The sequence below is a fragment of the Oncorhynchus clarkii genome, chromosome 26 (assembly GCF_045791955.1).
Source record: "Oncorhynchus clarkii lewisi isolate Uvic-CL-2024 chromosome 26, UVic_Ocla_1.0, whole genome shotgun sequence".
NCBI lineage: Eukaryota > Metazoa > Chordata > Actinopteri > Salmoniformes > Salmonidae > Oncorhynchus > Oncorhynchus clarkii.
Window position 1 is genome coordinate 28,623,703 of NC_092172.1, and position 21,459 is coordinate 28,645,161.

Genomic DNA, 21,459 nt, shown 5'->3' on the forward strand with positions numbered 1-21,459 from the left:
TACCAGGTTTGAGCCCTGTTAGTGTCCCTGAACATCCCTTATGTAGGGCAGCACTTTACCATGTGCATCTATGTAGCCTGGCTGGGTAATCATCATACCAGGAGAATGGCACTAGCAGTCAGGTCAAATGAGATTTCTGAGGGGCTCCTTAGGATGCGTGTGTTGGCTCTAAACACCCTGTCTCATACATCATACTCTACTATACACTTCAGCTTCTTTTAGAAATCCTCTGGTTCATATTTTGGTTAATTTCCTTTGTGCCTATAAGCCTCTCCGTGTGACCTGCAGATGTGAAGAGATTTAAGTACCCCAGCAATGTTAAGTCTTACTGAGTCAGACCCCATCCACCCAGTGAGAAAAAAACCTCCCTTCAACTGTCATTGGATGAATTGACAATTAATAATAGGACTTTCCATTTTCTTATAAAAGACATACAAATGAATCACCAATCATAGATTCACAAAAGCTCTTTATAGTGGCAATAGGATCAGCTGTGTAACAAATTAGAAGCATGGTTTATTGGTTGGTGTGGAATGCTATTTGGCATCAGAGAAAGGATGGTTAGAGTGATTGAGGAAATGACCCATGCGTTGCAGTGTGTATATTCCAAGGTGGAAGTGACATATGAGGAGCAGACTTGTTTACGTGTTGCTGTGCGTTTTGTTGCTAACCTTACTTTGCTACCTGACAACTTTAAGGTTTTTACTTTTTAATTACCGTTTATATTTTTCGTTTTTCTCTCACTCAACTTTTTTTCATTAAACTTTTTCACTCCGGACGCTTTATCTGGACATGGTTCGTCAGGACCTCCAACAGCCGACGAAGCTCAGTAGTTCCAACGAAGCTAAGTAGTAACATTAACATGATGCCTTCTAATTGCAGTCGCTGTACTCATAATATACAGGAGAACGATTGCCTTATGGCGAGGAGAGCTGTGCCGCAAGCCTAACTTCAGACGCAATCGTTAGGCAAGGGTAATTTCAATTTAAAGTTTTAGGAAGTTTTCTTGTTTTTCAATCAACCAACAAAACACATTCCACATTCACAGATGTGACAGACTTAAAAAATATATATATAAATAAAAAATAATAATCATATATTAAAAAATAAAAAATAATAATTACAAATTAAAAATAAAATAATAATAATATATAATTATTAAAAAATAAAAAATAAATATACAGTATATATAAAACTTGCATCAGCACTATCAAGGTTCTTATTAGCTATTTCCAGCCTAAGCTGAGACGACGAGCAAATATTTGTTTTTCCCCGGCAAGGGTAATTTCAGTGTAGGAAAGGATGAAACAGCGTCTGTGCCACCAGTAAGTACATATAGTAACGTTAGTACAAATCCCCTCGCACGGTCCCCGCAGCCGGACAACTTTCTCATGACTTCTGGAGGGAAATTCCGTAGGAATGCTCAACCGGTGTCGCTCATTCACCGACAGAAACTTTCAACCGGTTTTCCCCATTAAAGCAGTGAGTCGGAGTCTGAGGCCGAGTCTTCTCTGGTCTCTACTCCTCCCGTTACGGCGTCTGGGACGCCGAAGCTTCCCACCATTAGCTCTGACAAATTGAATACCCTAGTCATTGGCGACTCCATTACCCGCAGTATTAGACTTAAAACGAATCATCCAGCAATCATACACTGTTTACCAGGGGGCAGGGCTACCAACGTTAAGGCTAATCTGAAGATGGTGTTGGCTAAAGCTAAAACTGGCGAGTGTAGAGAGTATAGTATCCACATTGGCACCAACAAAGTTAGATAGAAACAGTAAGAAGTCACCAAGCTCAACATAGCTTCAGCCTGTAAATCAGCTAGAAAGATGTGTCGGCATCGAGTAATTGTCTCTGGCCCCCTCCCAGTTAGGGGGAGTGATGAGCTCTACAGCAGAGTCTCACAACTCAATCGCTGGTTGAAAACTGTTTTCTGCCCCTCCCAAAAGATAGAATTTGTAGATAATTGGCACTCTTTCTGGGACTCACCCACAAACAGGACCAAGCCTGGCCTGTTGAGGAGTGACGGACTACATCCTAGCTGGAGGGGTGCTCTCATCTTATCTACCAACATAGTCAGGGCTCTAACTCCTCTAGCTCCACAATGAAATAGGGTGCAGGCCAGGCAGCAAGCTGTTAACCAGCCTGCCAGCTTAGTGGAGTCTGCCACTAGCACAGTCAGTGTAGTCAGCTCAGCTATCCCCATTGAGACCGTGTCTGTGCCTCGATCTAGGTTGGGCAAAACTAAACATGGCGGTGTTCGCCTTAGCAATCTCACTAGAATAAAGACCTCCTCCATTCCTGCCATTATTGAAAGAGATTGTGATACCTCACATTTCAAAATATGGCTACGTAATGTTAGATCCCTCACTTCAAAGGCAGTTATAGTCAATAAACTAATCACTGATCATAATATTGATGTGATTGGCCTGACTGAAACATGACTTAAGCCGGATTAATTTACTGTGTTAAATGAGGCCTCACCTCCTGGTTACACTAGTGATCATATCCCCCATGCATCCCGCAAAGGCGGAGGTGTTGCTGACATTTACGATAGCAAATTTCAATTTACAAAAAAAACCCGGACTTTTTCGTCTTTTGAGCTTCTAGTCATGAAATCTATGCAGCCTACCCAATCACTTTTTATAGCTACTGTTTACAGGCCTCCTGGGCCATATACAGCGTTCCTCACTGAGTTCCCTGAATTCCTATCGAACCTTGTAGTCTTAGCAGATAATATTCAAATTTTTGGTGACTTTAATATTCACATGGAAAAGTCCACAGACCCACTCCAAAAGGATTTCGGAGCTATCATCATGGGTTTTGTCCAACATATCTCTGGACCTACTGACTGTCACAGTCATACTCTGGACCTAGTTTTGTCCCATGGAATAAATGTTGTGGATCTTAATGTTTTTTCTCATAATCCTGGACTATCGGACCACCAGTTTATTACATTTGCAATCGCAACAAATAATCTGCTCAGACCCCAACCAAGGAGCATCAAAAGTCGTGTTATAAATTCTCAGACTCCCTCTGCCTACCCAAGGACGTCAGAGGACAAACATCTGTTAACCACCTAACTGAGGAACTCAATTTAACCTTGCGCAATACCCTAGATGCAGTTGCACCCCTAAAAACTAAAATACATTTGTCATAAGAAACTAGCTCCCTGGTATACAGAAAACACCCGAGCTCTGAAGCAAGCTTCCAGAAAATTGGAACGGAAATGGCGCCACACCAAACGGGAAGTCTTCAGACTAGCTTGGAAAGACAGTACCGTGTAGTATCGAAGAGCCCTCACTGCTGCTCGATCATCCTATTTTTCCAACTTAATAGAGGAAAATAAGAACAATCCAAAAATGTATTTTTGATACTGTCTCAAAGCTAACTAAAAAACAGCATTCCCCATGAGAGGATGGCTTTCACTTCAGCAGTAATAAATTCATGAACTTCTTTGAGGAAAATATCATGATCATTAGAAAGCAAATTACGGACTCCTCTTTAAATCTGCGTATTCCTCCAAAACTCAGTTGTCCTGAGTCTGCACAACTCTGCCAGGACCTAGGATCAAGAGAGACACTCAAGTGTTTTAGTACTATATCTCTTGACACAATGATGAAAATAATCATGGCCTCTAAACCTTCAAGCTGCATACTGGACCCTATTCCAACCCAACTGCTGAAAGAGCTGCTTCCTGTGCTTGGCCCTCCTATGTTGAACATAATAAACGGCTCTCTATCCACCGGATGTGTACTAAACTCACTAAAAGTGGCAGTAATAAAGCCTCTCTTGAAAAAGCCAAACCTTGACCCAGAAAATATAAAAAACTATCGGCCTATATCGAATCTTCCATTCCTCTCAAAAATGTTTGAAAAAGCTGTTGCGCAGCAACTCACTGCCTTCCTGAAGACAAACAATGTATACGAAATGCTTCAGTCTGGTTTTAGACCCCATCATAACACTGAGACTGCACTTGTGAAGGTGGTAAATTACCTTTTGATGGCGTCAGACCGAGGCTCTGCATCTGTCCTCGTGCTCCGAGACCTTAGTGCTGCTTTTGATACCATCGATCACCACATTCTTTTGGAGAGATTGGAAACCGAAATTGGTTTACACGGACAGGTTCTGGCCTGGTTTAGATCTTATCTGTCGGAAAGATATCAGTTTGTCTCTGTGAATGGTTTGTCCTCTGACAAATCAACTGTAAATGTCGGTGTTCCTTTTTAGGACCACTATTGTCTTCACTATATATTCACTATATATATTCACTATATATATAAACAGAGATGCTTGTTCTAGGTCCCAAGAAACAAAGAGATCTTCTGTTGAATCTGACAATTAATCTTGATGGTTGTACAATCGTCTCAAATAAAACTGTGAAGGACCTCGGCATTACTCTGGACCCTGATCTCTCTTTTGACAAACATATCAAGACTGTTTCAAAGACTGCATTTTTCCATCTACGTAACATTGCAAAAATCAGAAACTTTCTGTCCAAAAATTATGCAGAAAAATTGATCCTGGCTTTTGTTACTTCAAGGTTAGACTACTGCAATGCTCTACTTTCCGGCTACCCGGATAAAGCACTAAATAAACTTCAGTTAATGCTAAATACGGCTGCTAGAATCTTGACTAGAACCAAAAAGTTAGCGTCCCTACACTGGCTTCCTGTTAAGGCAAGGGCTGATTTCAAGGTTTTACTGCTAACCTACAAAGCATTACATGGGCTTGCTCCTACCTATCTTTCCGGTTTGGTCCTGCCGTACATACCTACACGTACGCCATGGTCACAAGACGCAGGCCTCCTGATTGTCCCTAGAATTTCTAAGCAAACATCTGGAGGCAGGGCTTTCTCCTATAGAGCTCCATTTTTATGGAATGGTCTGCCTACATATATGAGAGACTCAGACTCAGTCTCAACCTTTAAGTCTTTACTGAAGACTCATCTCTTCAGTAGGTCATATGATTGAGTGTAGTCTGGCCCAGGAGTGTGAAGGTGATCGGAAAGGCTCTGGAGCAACGAACCACCCTTGCTGTCTCTGCCTGGCCGGTTCCCCTCTCTCCACTGGGATTCTCTGCCTCTAACCCTATTACAGGGGCTGAGTCACTGGCTTACTGGTGCTCTACCATGCCGTCCCTAGGAGGGTGCGTCACTTGAGTGGGTTGAGTCACTGACGTGATCTTCCTGTCTGGGTTGGCGCACCCCCTTGGGTTTTGCCGTGGCGGAGATCTTTGTGGGCTTTACTCGGTCTAGTCTCAGGATGGTAAATTGGTGGTTGAAGATATCCTTTGCTTTGGCAAAGTGGGTGGGGTTATATCCTGCCTGTTTGGCCCTGTCTGGGAGTATCATCGGATGGGGTCACAGTGTCTCCTGACCCCTCCTGTCTCAGCCTCCAGTATTTATGCTGCAGTAGTTAATGTGTCGGGGGGCTAGGGTCAGTCTGTTATATCTGGAGTACTTCCACTGTCTTATCCGGTGTCCTGTGTGAATTTAAGTATGCTCTCTCTAATTCTCTCTTTCTCTCTCTCAGAGGATCTGAGCCCTAGGACCATGCCTCAGGACTACCTGGCCTGATGACTCCTTGCTGTCCCCAGTCCACCTGGCCGTGCTGCTGCTCCAGTTTCAACTGTTCTGCCTGCGGCTATGGAACCCTGACCGGTTCACCGGACGTGCTACCTGTCCCAGACCTGCTGTTTTCAACTCTCTAGAGACAGCAGGAGCGGTAGAGATGCTCTTAATGATTGGCTATGAAAAGCCAACTGACATTTACTCCTGAGGTGCTGACTTGTTACACCCTCGACAACTACTGTGATTATTATTTGACCATGCTGGTCATTTTTGAACATTTGAACATCTTGGCCATGTTCTGTTATAATCTCCACCCGGCTTAGCCAGAAGAGGACTGGCCACCCCTCATAGCCTGGTTCCTCTCTAGGTTTCTTCCTAGATTTTGGCCTTTCTAGGGAGTTTTTCCTAGCCACCGTGCTTCTACACCTGCATTGCTTGCTGTTTGGGGTTTTAGGCTGGGTTTCTGTCCAGCACTTTGAGATATCAGCTGATGTAAGAAGGGCTATATAAATCAATTTGATTTGGTTTGATTGATTGATAAATCGGTGTAAAGCCTAATTTACCACTTCCCAAAAGGTCAAGAGAAGAAATCTATACATTAATAAATCCCTATTAATCAAGCAAAATATCCTGTAAATCAACTTAAATTTCCTATCAATCAAACAATAAGAATTATTGACCAAGGGACATGGGTTTGTGTTTACAGTGTGGGCGCCTTCCTCTGTCCAGACGATGCTGACGCATGCCAGATCTTAGAACGCCTGGATAGCTATCTAACATATCAGCTAACCACATCATATGTTGTAGCAATCTGGTGCCCGACGTGTAATCAGTAATCAGCCAGAGTGCCTGCTAGGAGAGCCGTGAGGCTTCTGGTTGGTTTGGTGGGCAGGAGGCCTTTTGTTGGTTTTATAGTCTTTAGTTTGGGCATGCCTGTAGTTTCCCTTTTGTACATATTTATGTTTCCTCACCATTTGAACAAATAATTATCTGCTTTAACTGGCCAATCAAGAGGTCAAGATAGACAGAGCTGGCCCTGGACCAAGGTTAGGTTGCCGTCTTCCTGGGCACATGTATCTTAAACACCTAGGTGCATACGGTGATTTCTCACATAAATACACACATTCATTCAGGTTACAGACCATGTAAATAGGCCTAGGACCCCTACACAAAGCGAGTGCAACAATATCTGTAGGCTAGTTAATGGTTTCGTAGCAAACCAATAACTGGCCTACCTAACAAACCTTCCTCTCCCAGCTGTCTCCCACCTTCTCTGGCCACTTTCACCCCATTAAGGATCCTCTTTTCCAACCAAAGAGCAAGCTGACCCATACTTGTACTAGAGCTCAGGAAAAGTCTATCCCGCTTCAAACAGATGTCTGGAAACAAATTACACACACTCTATCCCAGGGTTGTGAAATTATACAATGAGTTGGAAAACAAACGTGCACAACCAAATATCGGTTGGCTGGCCATTGATGTTCAAAACTTTCTCCAAAAATATTTTTCTTTGCCCAGAACTTTGTTATTATTCTGGAAAAAAGTCAAACAGGATTTTGTTTTTATTTTTTGAGAAAATAATAGAATAGAGAAAATCAACAAGATGTCATCTGCCAGTTTAAGCTAACTGGAGGAACTAGTAAGTGCCAAACAATGTGGTGTTGTGGCACTCCCTGAAACCCTCAGAGGGCTGAATGGTAAACTGGGGGAACTGTGTCAGAGTCAGCCATGCTACAGCCAAGGGAGACTGGGTGTCAGCTGGAAGAGCAAGATGACCCTACTGTTACAGTCAACTCCAAAATTATTTGGCAAAAAAAATACTGTCAAAAACTGTTGAGGGCCTCCCGAGTGGCGCGGTGGTCTAAGGCACTGCACTGCAGTGCTAGCTCCCGGCCGCGACCGGGAGACCCATGGGGCGGCACACAATTGCCCAGCGTCGTCCAGGTTAGGGGAGGGTTTGGCCGGCAGGGATGTCCTTGTCCCATCGCGCACTAGCGACTCCTGTGGCGGGCCGGGCGCAGTGCACGCTGAAACAGTCGCCAGGTGTACGGTGTTTCCTCCGACATTGGTGCGGCTGGCTTCTGGGTTAAGTGGGCATTGTGTCAAGAAGCAGTGCGGCTTGGTTGGGTTGTGTTTCAAGGATGCACGACTCTCGACCTTCGCCTCTCCCGAGTCCGTACGGGAGTTGCAGCGATGAGATAAGACTGTATACCAATTGGATACCATGAAATTGTGGATAAAAAGGGGTAAAATAAAAAACTTAACTGTTGAGCATGAAAGACCCAGCAGCGCTGCAGTTCTTCACACAAACCAGGGACCCTGGCTCCTACTACCATACCCTGTTCAAAGGTACAAAGGTATGGTTTTGTCTTGTCCATTCACCCTCTGAATGGCACACATACACAATCCATGTCTCAATTGTCTCAAGGCTTACATTTTTTAAAACTTCTTTAACCTGTTTCTTTCCCTTCATCTACACTGATTGAAGTGGATTTAACAAGTTACATCAATAAGGGATCATAGCTTTCACCCTGGATTCACCTGGTCAGTCTGTCATGGAAACATCAGCTGTTCTTAATGTCTTAATGTTTTGTACACTCAGTGTATATTTCATGTTCCCAAAAATATTTTAGAGAAGTTTTTTATTAATTATTTTGTTAAACAAAATATATTTCCTGAGCAGTTGTATTAATAAAAAAGTATATAATTTTAAAATGTTTGTTGAGCATACAGTCTTTTTTGCTCATCTTTATCAAGAGTGTCAATCATTTTTGAGATGACTCTATGTCATACCTCTATGTGCAATGCCTGACTGGGGGGTGGTGGACTCTAGGGGGGCATAGATGTACAGCACCTCCTAGACTCCATCTTAAATATCAACACATGAATCAAAACGTGTATACACTCAGATAGACACTAGGTCACTGTCCTTCACAATCAAGGGAGGGTCCTACTACTTACAGTGTATAGCACCCATCTAGATTGATTGAGAGACACTCTGCACACATGTTTTTAGTGGGAACCTCCAGGCATGAAAAGGGTGAAACACACATAAGTTCATCTTTCAGTGTTTGTTGTCTGTATTATTAAGCCGTCAGCACAAAGGAGAACACGCGCCCATCTGACTCCTCCTACCTTCCTGGTGAGATAAATAAAAGCCATTCAATTGCAGCGTGTCAATTAGCCTGTTGTTGCTGTCAGGGATGACCTTTTCTTTATGGCTCTGGCCAGCACTGAGGCCTCTCATCTGTCTGACCGCTCGGTTCAGCCACAGCCCCAATGACCAGCCACATCTCTGCAGGAGAGGAGACCAAACCTGATTACAAACACTGATCGCCTGCAATCTAACCAGACAGGTTTACCCCCAGGTAGGGTTGGAATGGATACGGTAATATTGAGAGAGAGAGAGAGTAGGAGAAAAACAACACCAGACAAGACAACAACAATGTGATGTAATTGATTTGAATTGTGATTAAAATTAAATGGGCTCTGTACATTTGAAAAGGTTAAATTCAATTGAAGGTAGAAATCACAGCTGGCAATCACGGTCTGTCTAACAGCAGGCTTTTAATGAAGCACCCTGGTCCCCGTCATTTATCTGGAGGTGTGTGTGTGTGAGAGATAGATAGAGAAATTGCATCTGGGTAGTAGACACTCTTCATGTATCATTCTAGGGCAACAGACATCATGTTGACAGTTATCAACTGACAAATCAGAGCTATGATGTAGAGCTGTTACTTTTGTCATGACTTTCTCTTATGTATTGTATGTTGAAGTATAGGTTCCATTTCATTTAAGAAAACAATGAGAACCAATATGATGCAGTGACATTTAGACCTCTCCTAGATTCCCAATCCTTCATCTTTTGAAAAATTATTTATCTGTTATCAATAACTCTTTACTGAATGAAACATATTAATACCTGATAACACCATTATCTCCATCTATTGTTCATTGTCAGCTCCTGACTGCACTGCTCTGTAATGTCAACAAGGAGCATTAAGTTCATCTTAAAAGTCCCAGATTTACTAGTTCAATGAAATATTACTATCTAACTGCTATACATGTTGAGTTGAGTCAAAGATACTCTGTGGTTGAGTGAGTAAACCCTTTCTTCTCTAACAGATGTGTGGTTTTAACATGGTAACGTGTATGTAAATGCCTCCATCTAGTGGTTCATTTAGAACTGCGCACCTGTTTATTGTTCTGGCAGTAGACTATGGGAATATCTCAATTGCATACTCCTTGCGTCCTCTCTCCTCGTCTCCTTCTCAAAACCCATTGGCTGAGAGTGCCAGAGGTCCCTCCCCTATGACCTTCTCCTCCAATGGGTTTTGAGGAGGAGGCAAGGAGAGAGGACTTGAGGAGTATGCAATTGAAATCTGCCTGCCGGGACCATTGACCAATTAGGAGACGGGGGTGGAGAATGGCAAGAACAACATTTTGATCAATGGGTTAGTAACGCTCACATAACATTAAAGTGATGCTCCAGAACTTTTGTATAATTTCAGACAGTAGCTTTGAAAGTAATGTTAATGATGTAGAAGTCCTATTGTTGACCTCTAGGTTTACTGTTACTGATGTAGAAGTCCTATTGTTGACCTCTAGGTTTACTGTTAATCATGTAGAAGTCCTATTATTGACCTCTAGGTTTACTGTTAATGATGTAGAAGTCCTATTGTTGACCTCTAGGTTTACTGTTACTGATGTAGAAGTCCTATTATTGACCTCTAGGTTTACTGTTACTGATGTAGAAGTCCTATTGTTGACCTCTAGGTTTACTGTTAATGATGTAGAAGTCCTATTATTGACCTCTAGGTTTACTGTTAATCATGTAGAAGTCCTATTGTTGACCTCTAGGTTTACTGTTAATGATGTAGAAGTCCTATTGTTGACCTCCAGGTTTACTGTTAATCATGTAGAAGTCCTATTATTGACCTCTAGGTTTACTGTTAATGATGTAGAAGTCCTATTGTTGACCTCTAGGTTTACTGTTACTGATGTAGAAGTCCTATTGTTGACCTCTAGGTTTACTGTTAATGATGTAGAAGTCCTATTATTGACCTCTAGGTTTACTGTTAATTATGTAGAAGTGCTATTGTTGACCTCTAAGTTTACTGTTACTGATGTAGAAGTCCTATTGTTGACCTCTAGGTTTACTGTTAATGATGTAGAAGTCCTATTGTTGACCTCTAGGTTTACTGTTAATCATGTAGAAGTCCTATTATTGACCTCTAGGTTTACTGTTAATGATGTAGAAGTCCTATTGTTGACCTCTAGGTTTACTGTTAATGATGTAGAAGTCCTATTGTTGACCTCTAGGTTTACTGTTAATGATGTAGAAGTCCAATTGTTGACCTCTAGGTTTACTGTTACTGATGTAGAAGTCCTATTATTGACCTCTAGGTTTACTGGTAATGATGTAGAAGTCTTATTGGGGGGAAATGTTCTTGACCACTTTGAATAGATTTGCCCACTGGCTTGTAGACTTGTGTGTTCAGAACAGTTGGTTTATAGTCTCACCTCATGGTAAACGTTGCTTGAAGTTTACTTCTCAGTTGGTAGTGTCAGTTGGTAGTGTCAGTTGTAGTGTCAGTTGTATGACATAATTCCCAGAGTTTGCTTAATCTTGTTAATGATAAAACAAGCCTTTGTTGTCTAAAAGCCTTTGTTTTAGTATGGGCCTTTCTTCAGACATATCTGTCAAGCACAGAATTCATTCATGATTGTCAAGGTACTGTACTTTGTTATTTATCCAAAAGAGGGCGCTAGAAGATGACACAGACAACTAAATCAAGAGCTTATCTCCCACACATGGCTTTGCTGCTTGTTCAAAGCTTCTGTTTGCACTCTAACCATAAGTTAACAGTGGCCTTGCTCTAACCCCCTGATCTGCACCACATCACAAGGCACACGTTCATAGCTCTGCTCTACCCTGAGGAAATGCCACACTAGGTCTATACAAGAGATTGTGCAGTGGAGAACTATGTCCAGCAGCTCCTTTAGTCAAGTCACTTCCTGCTGTGAATGTCTGTACATAAGTGTCTAGTGTCTGCTGGTTTTTGTTTTTTCCTTTCAATTAAGACCTAGACAACCAGGTGAGGGGAGTTCCTTACTAATTAGTGACCTCATCAATCAAGTGCAAGGAATGAGTTTGACATGTGCCGTACACAGTGAGCAGTGGGCTGAAGCTGGGGTTGTGCCTAGGAGCTGAGGCTGGAGCAGGGGCTGGGGCTTGGGTTAGGGCTTGGCAGGCTGAGGCTGGGTAGTCCGGGCCAAAGCTTATATGGCCTTTCACTGGCATCCCGGTGGCAATTACACTCCAGGACAGGTATGGTAAATGCAACGTAGGCGAGTAGTTAGGAAAAACCTCTCCTCTACTACGTCAAAGGCTTCTGTCAGTGGAGACGAGAGAGAGAGAGAGTCTGTGTGAAGAACTGGGAAATGTTTGATGGGGAGCTGGGGAGACACAGAGGTGACAATTAGTTTAGAAGGCTGGGTAATATTACTGAATGAATGAACTGTGAGTAACTAACTTGTTACCATGCTGTTACCATGTAATCACTTTATTCCGGGCTGTAAAGTAAAGTGCTACCGAATGTTCAACAAAGGACCACCGCTTTCATTCGGAGTAATTCTTTGTCAATGTATATTTAGCAGACCAGGGTTCAAATACATATGTATTTGAGTATCTGGTATTTAAAATATGTTCAAATACACAGCACAAAACAAGTACTTTTATTGGAGCATTTTAAATGTTACTTGTAAAAACCAAAGGTCTCCTGTATATGACAGGATTCTCAAATACTTATTTCAAATACTATTTTCAAATACCTGCATGGGAGTGTATTTGAATCAGTGTATTTGAGTATTTCAAATACTTTCCAAGGGTCTTTCCAAATACATAAACATGTTCAACTACTTGTCTTTTCAAATAAAATATATCTGAATACTTACTTCGAATGTATGTGAAAGTAATTGAGATATTTGAATTAGTATTTGGGCTCAGGTCTGATATTTGGACCCAAAAAGGTCTATTGAAACAGATTCTGTGTTACTGAATTGAACTTAAAGACACAATGTACTGTATATTGAACTGTTCTGCTTATTATTGTTACTGTTACTAGGCAGGCCAAAGTACGATATGTGACATTGCCAGCATTGCCTGGATTACGCAAGAAAGTCAGACTTTCAAACACAGTCATTGAACTGTCATTGAACTGTCAACCATAAACGGAAAACTGTCAGTTTTGGCTGTTGTGCAATAAGATAGAAGGGGGTAAATATCTAAACCCATGACATCCACTACATAATATAACAATAATAGTATGTGCTATTTAGAAGATGTTTTTATCCAAAGTACCTTACAGTATTGAGTGAGCGCAAACATTTCCGTACAGGTGAGTCTTGAGTGACCCCAACGAGAATTGAACCCATAACCCTGGTATTGCAACTTGTAAGTGCCATGCTTTACCAACTGTGACACCGTTTTCTACAGAGGCCCCAGAAGTCCAAAGAGAGCAGAAGAGTAGAGCTCAAATGACTTAAAATAGGACGTTTAATGGGCCTCTGTAATTACAGGCCCTGTGATCTGTCTTCCCGGGGACTTCTGGCTCTCAGTGAAAGAGAAAAGGAAAGAGATTATGTTATTTAAGATTAGTTCCCCTGATATCTTAAATATATGCCATGCAACGCACAACTAAAATGGCCTGTTCTGGATTATGGGTAAAAATGTATTTGTAGGCTATTTATATTTACAGTAGGCCTACATTTTCTTGCCTATAATTTACATTGTTACTTTAATGTCACAGTACCCAACATTTCACTTTAAATTTATGTCAAACAAAAAACAATGATTACAAAGTTAAACAAACCATACAACTCTATGCACAAGGACTACTTTTAACAATTTCCAAAGAAAAATTGACAAAAAAAACATGTATTTGAAGAACAGTGCAGATGCAAAGTTAGGTAATCATCATTGTTTTTTGTTTGACACATTTTAAAGTGAAAAATTGGATTCTCAGCATCATTACCATGGAATTACCTGTAGGGTAAAGCTTACTACATGATAGCCTTTAGCCGTACCCTTATCCTACTCTTCTGTTCCTATTGTGATGTAGAGGTTAACCCAGGCCCTGTGTGTCCCCAGGCACTCTCATTTGCTGACTTCTGTAACTATAAAAGCCTTGTGTTCATGCATGTTAACATCAGAAGCCTCGTCCCTAAGTTTGCTTTATTCACTGCTTTAGCACACTCCGCCAACCCTGATGTCCGAGCCGTGTCTGAATCCTGGCTTAGGAAGGCCATAAAAAATTCTGAAATTTCCATCCCCAATTACAACATTTTCCGTCAAGATAGAACTGCCAAAGGGGGCGGAGTTGCAATCTACTGTAGAGATAGCCTGCAGAGTTCTGTCCTACTATCCAGGTCTATGCCCAAACAATTCGAGCTACTACTTTTAAAAATCCAGAAATAAGTCTCTCACTGTTGCCGCTTGTTATAAACCCCCCCTCAGCTCCCAGCTGTGCCCTGGAAACCATATGTGAATTGATTACCCCCCATCTATCGTCAGAGCTCGTACTGTTAGGTGACCTAAACTGGGATATGCTTAAACATCCGTAAACATGGGCACCCTCATAGATATCCTGACCAACTTGCCCCCTAAATAGACCTCTGCTGTTTTCAACCAGGATCTCAGCGATCACTGCCTCATTGCCTGCGTTCGTTATGGGTCCAAAGTCAAACGTCCACCCCTCATCACTGTCAAACGCTCCCTAAAACACTTCTGCGAGCAGGCCTTTCTAATCGACCTGGCCCAGGTATCCTGGAAGGATATTGACTTCATCCTGTCAGTAGAGGATGCCTGGTTGTTCTTCAAATATGCCTTCCTCAAAATCTTAAATAAGCATGCCCCTTTCAAAAAATTCAGAACTAAGAACAGATATCGCCCTTGGTTCACTCCAGACTTGACTGCCCTTGACCAGCACAAAACATCCTGTGGCGCACTGCACTAGCTTCAAATAGTCCCCACGATGTGCAACTTTTCAATATACACAGTCAGTTAGGAAAGCTAAGGCTAGCTATTTCAAACAGAAATTTGCATCCCGCATCACTAATTCCAATAAATTGTGGGACACTGTAATGTCCATGGAGAATAAGAGCAACTCCTGTCAGCTGCCCACTGCACTGAGGCTAAGAAACAATGTCACCACCGACAGCGTTTGGGGCGGCAGGTAGCCTAGTGGTTAGAGTGTTGGATTAGTAACCGGAAGGTTGCAAGATCGAATCCCCGAGCTGACAAGGTAAAAATCTGTCATTCTGCCCCTGAACAAGGCAGTTAACCCACTGTTCATTGAAAATAAGAATTTGTTCTTAACTGACTTGCCTAGTTAAATAAAGGTTTAAAAAAAAAAAAATCTGAGATAATCGAGAATTTCAATAAGAATTCTTTACAGCTGGCCACGCTTTCTACCTGGCTAGCCCAGCCAACAGCTCTGCACCCCCTGCAGCAACTGGCCCAAGCCCCCCTTGCTTCTCCTTCACCCAAATCCAGACAGCTGAAGTCCTGAAAGAGCTGCAGAATCTGGATCCCTACAAATCAGCTGGGCTTAATAATCTGAACCCTCTCTTCCTAAAATGATCTGCCGCCATTGTCTGTTCAACCTCTCTTAAGTATCGTCCGAGATTCCTACATATTGGAAAGCAGCTGCCGTCATCCCCCTCTCAAAGGGGGAGACACTATAGACCCAAACTGTTACAGACCTATATCCATCCTGCCCTGCCTTTCTAAAGTCTTCGAAAGCCAAGTGAACAAACAGATCACTGACCATCTCGAATCCTACCGTACCTTCTCCGCTATGCAATCCGGTTTCCAAGCTGGTCACGGGTGTACCTCAGCCACGCTCAAGGTCCTAAACGATATCATAACAACCATGGATAAAAAAACAGTCGAGTGCAGTGAGTCAAATCGGAGGGTCTGTTGTCTAGACCTCTGGCAGTCTCTATGGGGGTGCCACAGGGTTCAATTCTCAGTCCGACTCTTTTCTCTGTATACATCAATGATGTCGCTCTTGCTGTTGGTAATTCTTTGATCCACCTCTACGCAGACGACACCATACTGTATACGTCTGGCCTTTCTTTGGACACTGTGTTAACAAACCTCCAAACGAGCTTCGATTTCATACAACACTCCTTCCGTGGCCTCCAGCTGCTCTTTAAAGGCTAGTAAAACTAAATGCATGCTCTTCAACCGATCGCTACCAGCACCCGCCTGGGATCACTACTCTGGACGGTTCTGACTTAGAATATGTGGACAACTATAAATAACTAGGTGTCTGGCTAGACTGTAAACTCTCCTTCCAGACTCATATTAAGCATCTCCAATCCAACATTAAATCTAGAATCGGCTTCCTATTTCGCAACAAAGCGTCCTTCACTCATGCTGCCAAACATACCCTCATAAAACGGACTATCCTGCTGATCCTTGACTTTGGCGATGTCATTTACAAAATAGCCTCCAACACTCTACTCAGCAAATTGGATGGAGTCTATCACAGTGCCATCCGTTTTGTCACTAAAGCCCCATATACTACCCACCATTGCGACCTGTATGCTCTCGTTGGCTGGTCCTCGCTACATATTTGCCGCCAAACCCACTGGCCCCAGGTCATCTATAAGTCTTTGCTAGGTAAAGCCCCGCCTTACCTCAGCTCACTGGTTACCATAGCAGCACCCATATGTAGCACATGCTCCAGCAGGTATATCTCACTGGTCACCCCCTAAGCCAATTCCTCCTTTGGCCGCCTTTCCTTGCAGTTCTCTGCTGCCAATGACTGGAATGAATTGCAAAAATCACTGACTTTGGAGACTTATATCTCCCTCACTAACTTCAAGCATCGGCTCTCAGAGCAGCTTAACGATCGCTGCAGCTATACACAGCCATTCTGTAAATAGCTCATCCAACCTACTACCTACCTCATCCCCATATATGTTTTTTGTTTTTTTCTGCTCTTTTGCACACCAGTATCTCTATTTGCACATCCTCATCTGCACATCCATCCCTCCAGTGTTCATTTCTAAATTGTAATTACTTCGCCACTATTAGCCTATTTATTGCCTTACCTCCTTACTTCATTTGTACACACTGTATACCGATTTTCTATTGTGTTATAAACTGTACGTTTGTTTATCCCATGTGTAACTATGTTGTTGTTTCTGTCGCACTGCTTTGCTTTATCTTGGCCAGGTCACAGTTGTAAATGAGAACTTGTTCTTAACTGGCCTACCTGGTTAAATAAAGGTGAAATATATATATATACAGTATATATATTGATTTTATTTTTTAAATAAGGTAGATTTGGAAAATAAAAGAGGGCCTTAGGGAGGAGTGCCAAAGACATGAGAGCACATGAGGTTTTTCTTCCAGCTGCAGTCTGTTACTGATGCTTTGGGTTGGGTCGTTGTGGTAAAGACGCTGTAAAGATTCTGTTGTAAAGATTCCGTTCATGTTTATTTTACTGTATACAGTAATTGTACTGTATAATTTTACTGTATTGTATTACAGCTATAATGCCTAAAAGGAAAGCAGAGTAATTTATATTGTAGGCCTACACAGTTTAGGAATACACAGGATGTTGCTGTCTGTTCCTCAGGTCAAAGGCTGATATGACATCAGCATTATGTTGTTTGTAGGAATAGGAGGGGGAGAGTTGGGTAGTTCACTGTGTCATATTTTCCTCTGCTTATGCCAAACGCAGGGGCTGTGTTACATGCTTTCTCTCTCGCACTCCCTCACTCTCTCTCTTTCGTCTCTCTTTTTATTTATTTCTCTCTCCGTCTCGCTCTCTCTCACTCACTCGTCTCTTTATCTCTCTCTCTCTCTTTCTGTCATCTCTTTCTCGCTCGCTCTCTGTTCTCTCTCAAACAAACACTTGGTTAATTTGATTATTTTCCAAACTGCCACGTCTCAGAGTTGTGTGTGTGTTTTGGTCAAGACCCACATACACAGAGGACTGTCTCTCTCTCTGTGTTTGTGTGTGTGTGTGTGTGTGTGTGTGTGTGTGTGTGTGTGTGTGTGTGTGTGTGTGTGTGTGTGTGTGTGTGTGTGTGTGTGTGAGTGTGTGTGTGTGTGTGTGTGCGAGAGAGAGAGAGAGAGAGAGAGAGATAGAGAGAGAGAGAGAGAAAGTGTTCAGTGTGGAGAGGGTCAATTAACAACATGGCCATGGAATGGGTTTCCCTGCTGTCCCTCTTTTCTCCCTCTCTCTCAGTATATGACCACTGAGTATATGATATGAGTCAGTGGTGCTGACGACAGTGGGACACTGACTGTGTCTCAGAGTCCTCTCCTCCCCTGCCAGACTGAGTTTCCCAGGCTACATGACAGGCAGCACCTCTTTTATTCACACAAGGAGCCCAGGAGGCCGGCCTGGTCGGGGCTGGTATAGGGGGCAGGGCTATGGTATGGTAATGTGCTCAGAGGAAGTGAGCGCAGGGTAGTGGAATGCTGCTGAGATTAGTAGTACTGACTGACTGCCTGGGAGTTCAGCTGGCTGATCAAGACTGTCAGGACAGTGCTAACCATTAGCTGCTGAATGCCTATCCGGAGATACTGAGGATTATTAGCATCAGGGTCTAGCCAGCGGATGAAAACATGCCCCATTTCACAGTGGTACCGGTGGAGGACAGCGCTACGTCCAACTATGACAGCCTGGAAGGAATTAACTGGGTGGACTACAGAGACACAGGACAGGGGGGACACCCTGGACATCTAGACACTGTCAGCTCTGATGGTGAGTCTCTCTCTCTCTCTCTCTCGCTCTTTCTCAGACAACTGTTCCTCTCAACTCTTTACAAAGTAGAACAACATAGTTGTCTTGTTAACTAAGAACTGCTTGGAAGAACAGACAGATAACTGTTCCTCAACTCTTTACAAGTAGGTTGTCCTATTTACTAAGAGAACTGTCTAGAAATGTGAAGTTAATGAGATGTTTTCTATAGTGTGTTGTTATGAGTGTGACCTGAGGAGAAGTTGTGGGAATGCTTTACATTGTCCTGGGGGCTGGCTGAGACAGAACAGCTGGTTGTATGTTTACCATGGCAATCCTCCAACCTACCTGGCAGATTTCCTTTCCTGGCAGAGAGTTTTCCAGCCTATTTTTGACAGCTCAGGGAATTTTCTGTGGAGTGTTATCGTGGGATTTCAGAGATTCAGGACAGACTCAGGAAGATTACCCCATCATGAGCCCCCTCATGCCAAATATGTCTGTGGTGACAAAGGGAAAATAATTGGAGGGGCAAGGGTGGGGGGGTGAGGGGGAGGGGGTAGAGTGGGCGGAGAGGCAGGGGGACCAGCCCTGCTTAGGCCTCAAGTGTTCCATCTGACAAAAGATGGAGCACTCTTTGTGCATAGCGTTTATTTATTTTCACACACAGGGGTTAAGCAGGCTGTTAAACCAGTGAGAAACAGCTTTTTCTTTCTCTCAGTCTATCTCAGCTGTAAATCTAGTTCTAGTCTCTCTTTCAGTTTCTCAATGTGCTTCTGTATCAAGTTTGGGAAAGTGGATAAACCACTCCTAGGTGGAGAGGAGAGGAGTTTGTAGCCAGGGGGCAGGATTATATGAGACTGCTGATATGCAAGGCTGACATGGGAACCGACCAGGCGTGAGTCTGCTGTATGAGGGAGAGAAAGGAGAGCTTTAATAAAAGGGAGCTGCCTCATAATGAAGCACCCACACAAAACCACAGGCTGGCCGGCCGGGCACACAGACCTACCCCTGCCTGGCATTCCATCCATTACTGCCAGGGTAATGAATACACCACCATCACAGGCTGGCCGGCCGTGCACACAGACCTACCCCTGCCTGGCATTCCATCCATTACTGCCAGGGTAATGAATACACCACCATCACAGGCTGGCCGGCCGGGCACACAGACCTACCCCTGCCTGGCATTCCATCCATTACTGCCAGGGTAATGAATACACCACCATCACAGGCTGGCCGGCCGGGCACACAGACCTACCCCTGCCTGGCATTCCATCCATTACTGCCAGGGTAGTGAATACACCTCCATCACAGGCTGGCCAGCCGGGCACACAGACCTACCCCTGCCTGGCCTTCCATTCATTACTGCCAGGGTAGTGAATACACCTCCATCACAGGCTGGCCAGCCGGGCACACAGACCTACCCCTGCCTGGCCTTCCATTCATTACTGCCAGGGTAATGAATACACCACCATCACAGGCTGGCCAGCCAGGCACACAGACCTACCCCTGCCTGGCCTTCCATTCATTACTGCCAGGGTAATGAATACACCACCATCACAGGCTGGCCAGCCAGGCACACAGACCTACCCCTGCATGGCCTTCCATCCATTACTGCCAGGGTAATGAATACACCACCATCACAGGCTGGCCAGCCGGGCACACAGACCTACCCCTGCCTGGCCTTCCATCCATTACTGCCAGGGTAATGAATACACCACCATCACAGAGTTATAGAGGAAGTAGGTGCTCAATGTTCTGGCCTGGGATTAATTACTATTGTTTCCAAGATAGTTCATATTGGTTGAGCAGTTTTTTCTCTCCCACGGAGAATGCGTGGGCGGGGAGAATGCGTAGGCAGGGAGAATGCGTAGGAAGGGAGAATGCGTGGGCAGGGAGATTGCGTGGGCAGGGAGAATGCGTGAGAATTATGGGACATCTTTGCCTAAAGTCTCCTCTATATTCCTGGTAGGTATGGAATTCATTCACGGCTTGTTTTGTTGGATTGGATTTTGGCCTGGGAACAAACTGAAATACAAAGTGAAAGAAAGCAAATCTAGTGTTCACAATCTAGTGTTCACAATCTAGTGTTCACAATCTAGTGTTCACAGACAACCTCAATTTAACCCCGTTTGCAAAAACACAGCTGTTATGTGTTATCACTGGCAGTTCATGTTTTGTCCATAAGAGGGGCTCCTGAATGAATAAAACAGCTGATGGCATGAAATGACCTGGAATGGTTCTCCAAGCCTGTTGAGCTCTCTCTTTCTGCACATCCCTGTTTTGAGATGACTGTGAACTATCACATTCTTCTTCCTCTCTATCTCTCTCTCTGTCTTTCTCTCTCAGGCAGTGGGGTTTCCAGAGAGAGAGATAGACAGAGAGAGCTATGTCACCATTTTCCACTGACAGGAAGAATAACATCTAGGAAGTGAGATGGAAACAGATGACTAGGAAGGAGTAAAAATGTATATTATTATCTTGGGTGGAGTGTTGTGTATGTGTTTGTAGGAAAAGGAAGAGTGGTTGGTGAGGTGAAGTGAAGTGAGGGAGGGAAGAGATTGTTGAAGTAAAGGAGGCTATCATAGATGGTGTGATGGAGGGAGGAGGTGTGTGGGTCTGGTATGGTTGGGTAAAGAGGGTGGAGGAGAGGAAGGAGACAGCCACAGTCACAGTGCTAACTCTGTTCCAGGCTGATCGCCCAGCTCTCTCCAGAGCTAATCTGGACTGGACTACACACTGTGGCCATTGTACCAGAGATGCCTTCCACTAGAGTGGTAGCTAGCTAGGAGTCAGTCAGTTCTAGTCAGTCAGCCAGTCAGTTTATCCCCTGTACAATATCTGGCAAGGCCGCATTTGCGCATGACCGAATTAGTTGTGAGAATTTGTGTGTGTGAAATAGTGTGTTTGAGTGAATGTGTGAGAGAGTGTTTCTGAGTGAATGTCTGCATCAGCATTATCATCATGTCCTACAGTATTGTTGCCTTGCTGTAATCTAATCCACTATTGAAGGAATCTTTAGTTTTGTCTTCAATACAGTTGGCCTCATACTGAACGGTACAATACAGAACAGAACAGTAGATTACGTGAGGGGAGTATCATTGTTTTCCTTCCTGGGTCTTC

General features: G+C 43.5%; 2 protein-coding genes across 2 annotated transcripts in view; both read left to right on the forward strand.

The window, feature by feature from the left end:
• Positions 1-1,302: 1,302 nt before the first annotated feature.
• On the forward strand, positions 1,303-2,108 carry LOC139384596 (uncharacterized). Its single transcript, XM_071129422.1, is given in 2 exon segments — positions 1,303-1,325; positions 1,481-2,108. Coding segments are annotated over 2 exon segments (651 nt in total).
• Positions 2,109-17,871: 15,763 nt separating this feature from the next.
• LOC139384457 (solute carrier family 12 member 4-like) overlaps positions 17,872-21,459 on the forward strand; it is a 40,347-nt gene continuing 36,759 nt past the window's right edge. Inside the window, exon 1 of the mRNA XM_071129228.1 lies at positions 17,872-18,363. Within this exon, the coding sequence (XP_070985329.1) occupies positions 18,225-18,363 (139 nt within the window). The 5' untranslated portion in view covers positions 17,872-18,224. The remainder of the gene's footprint in view (positions 18,364-21,459) is intronic.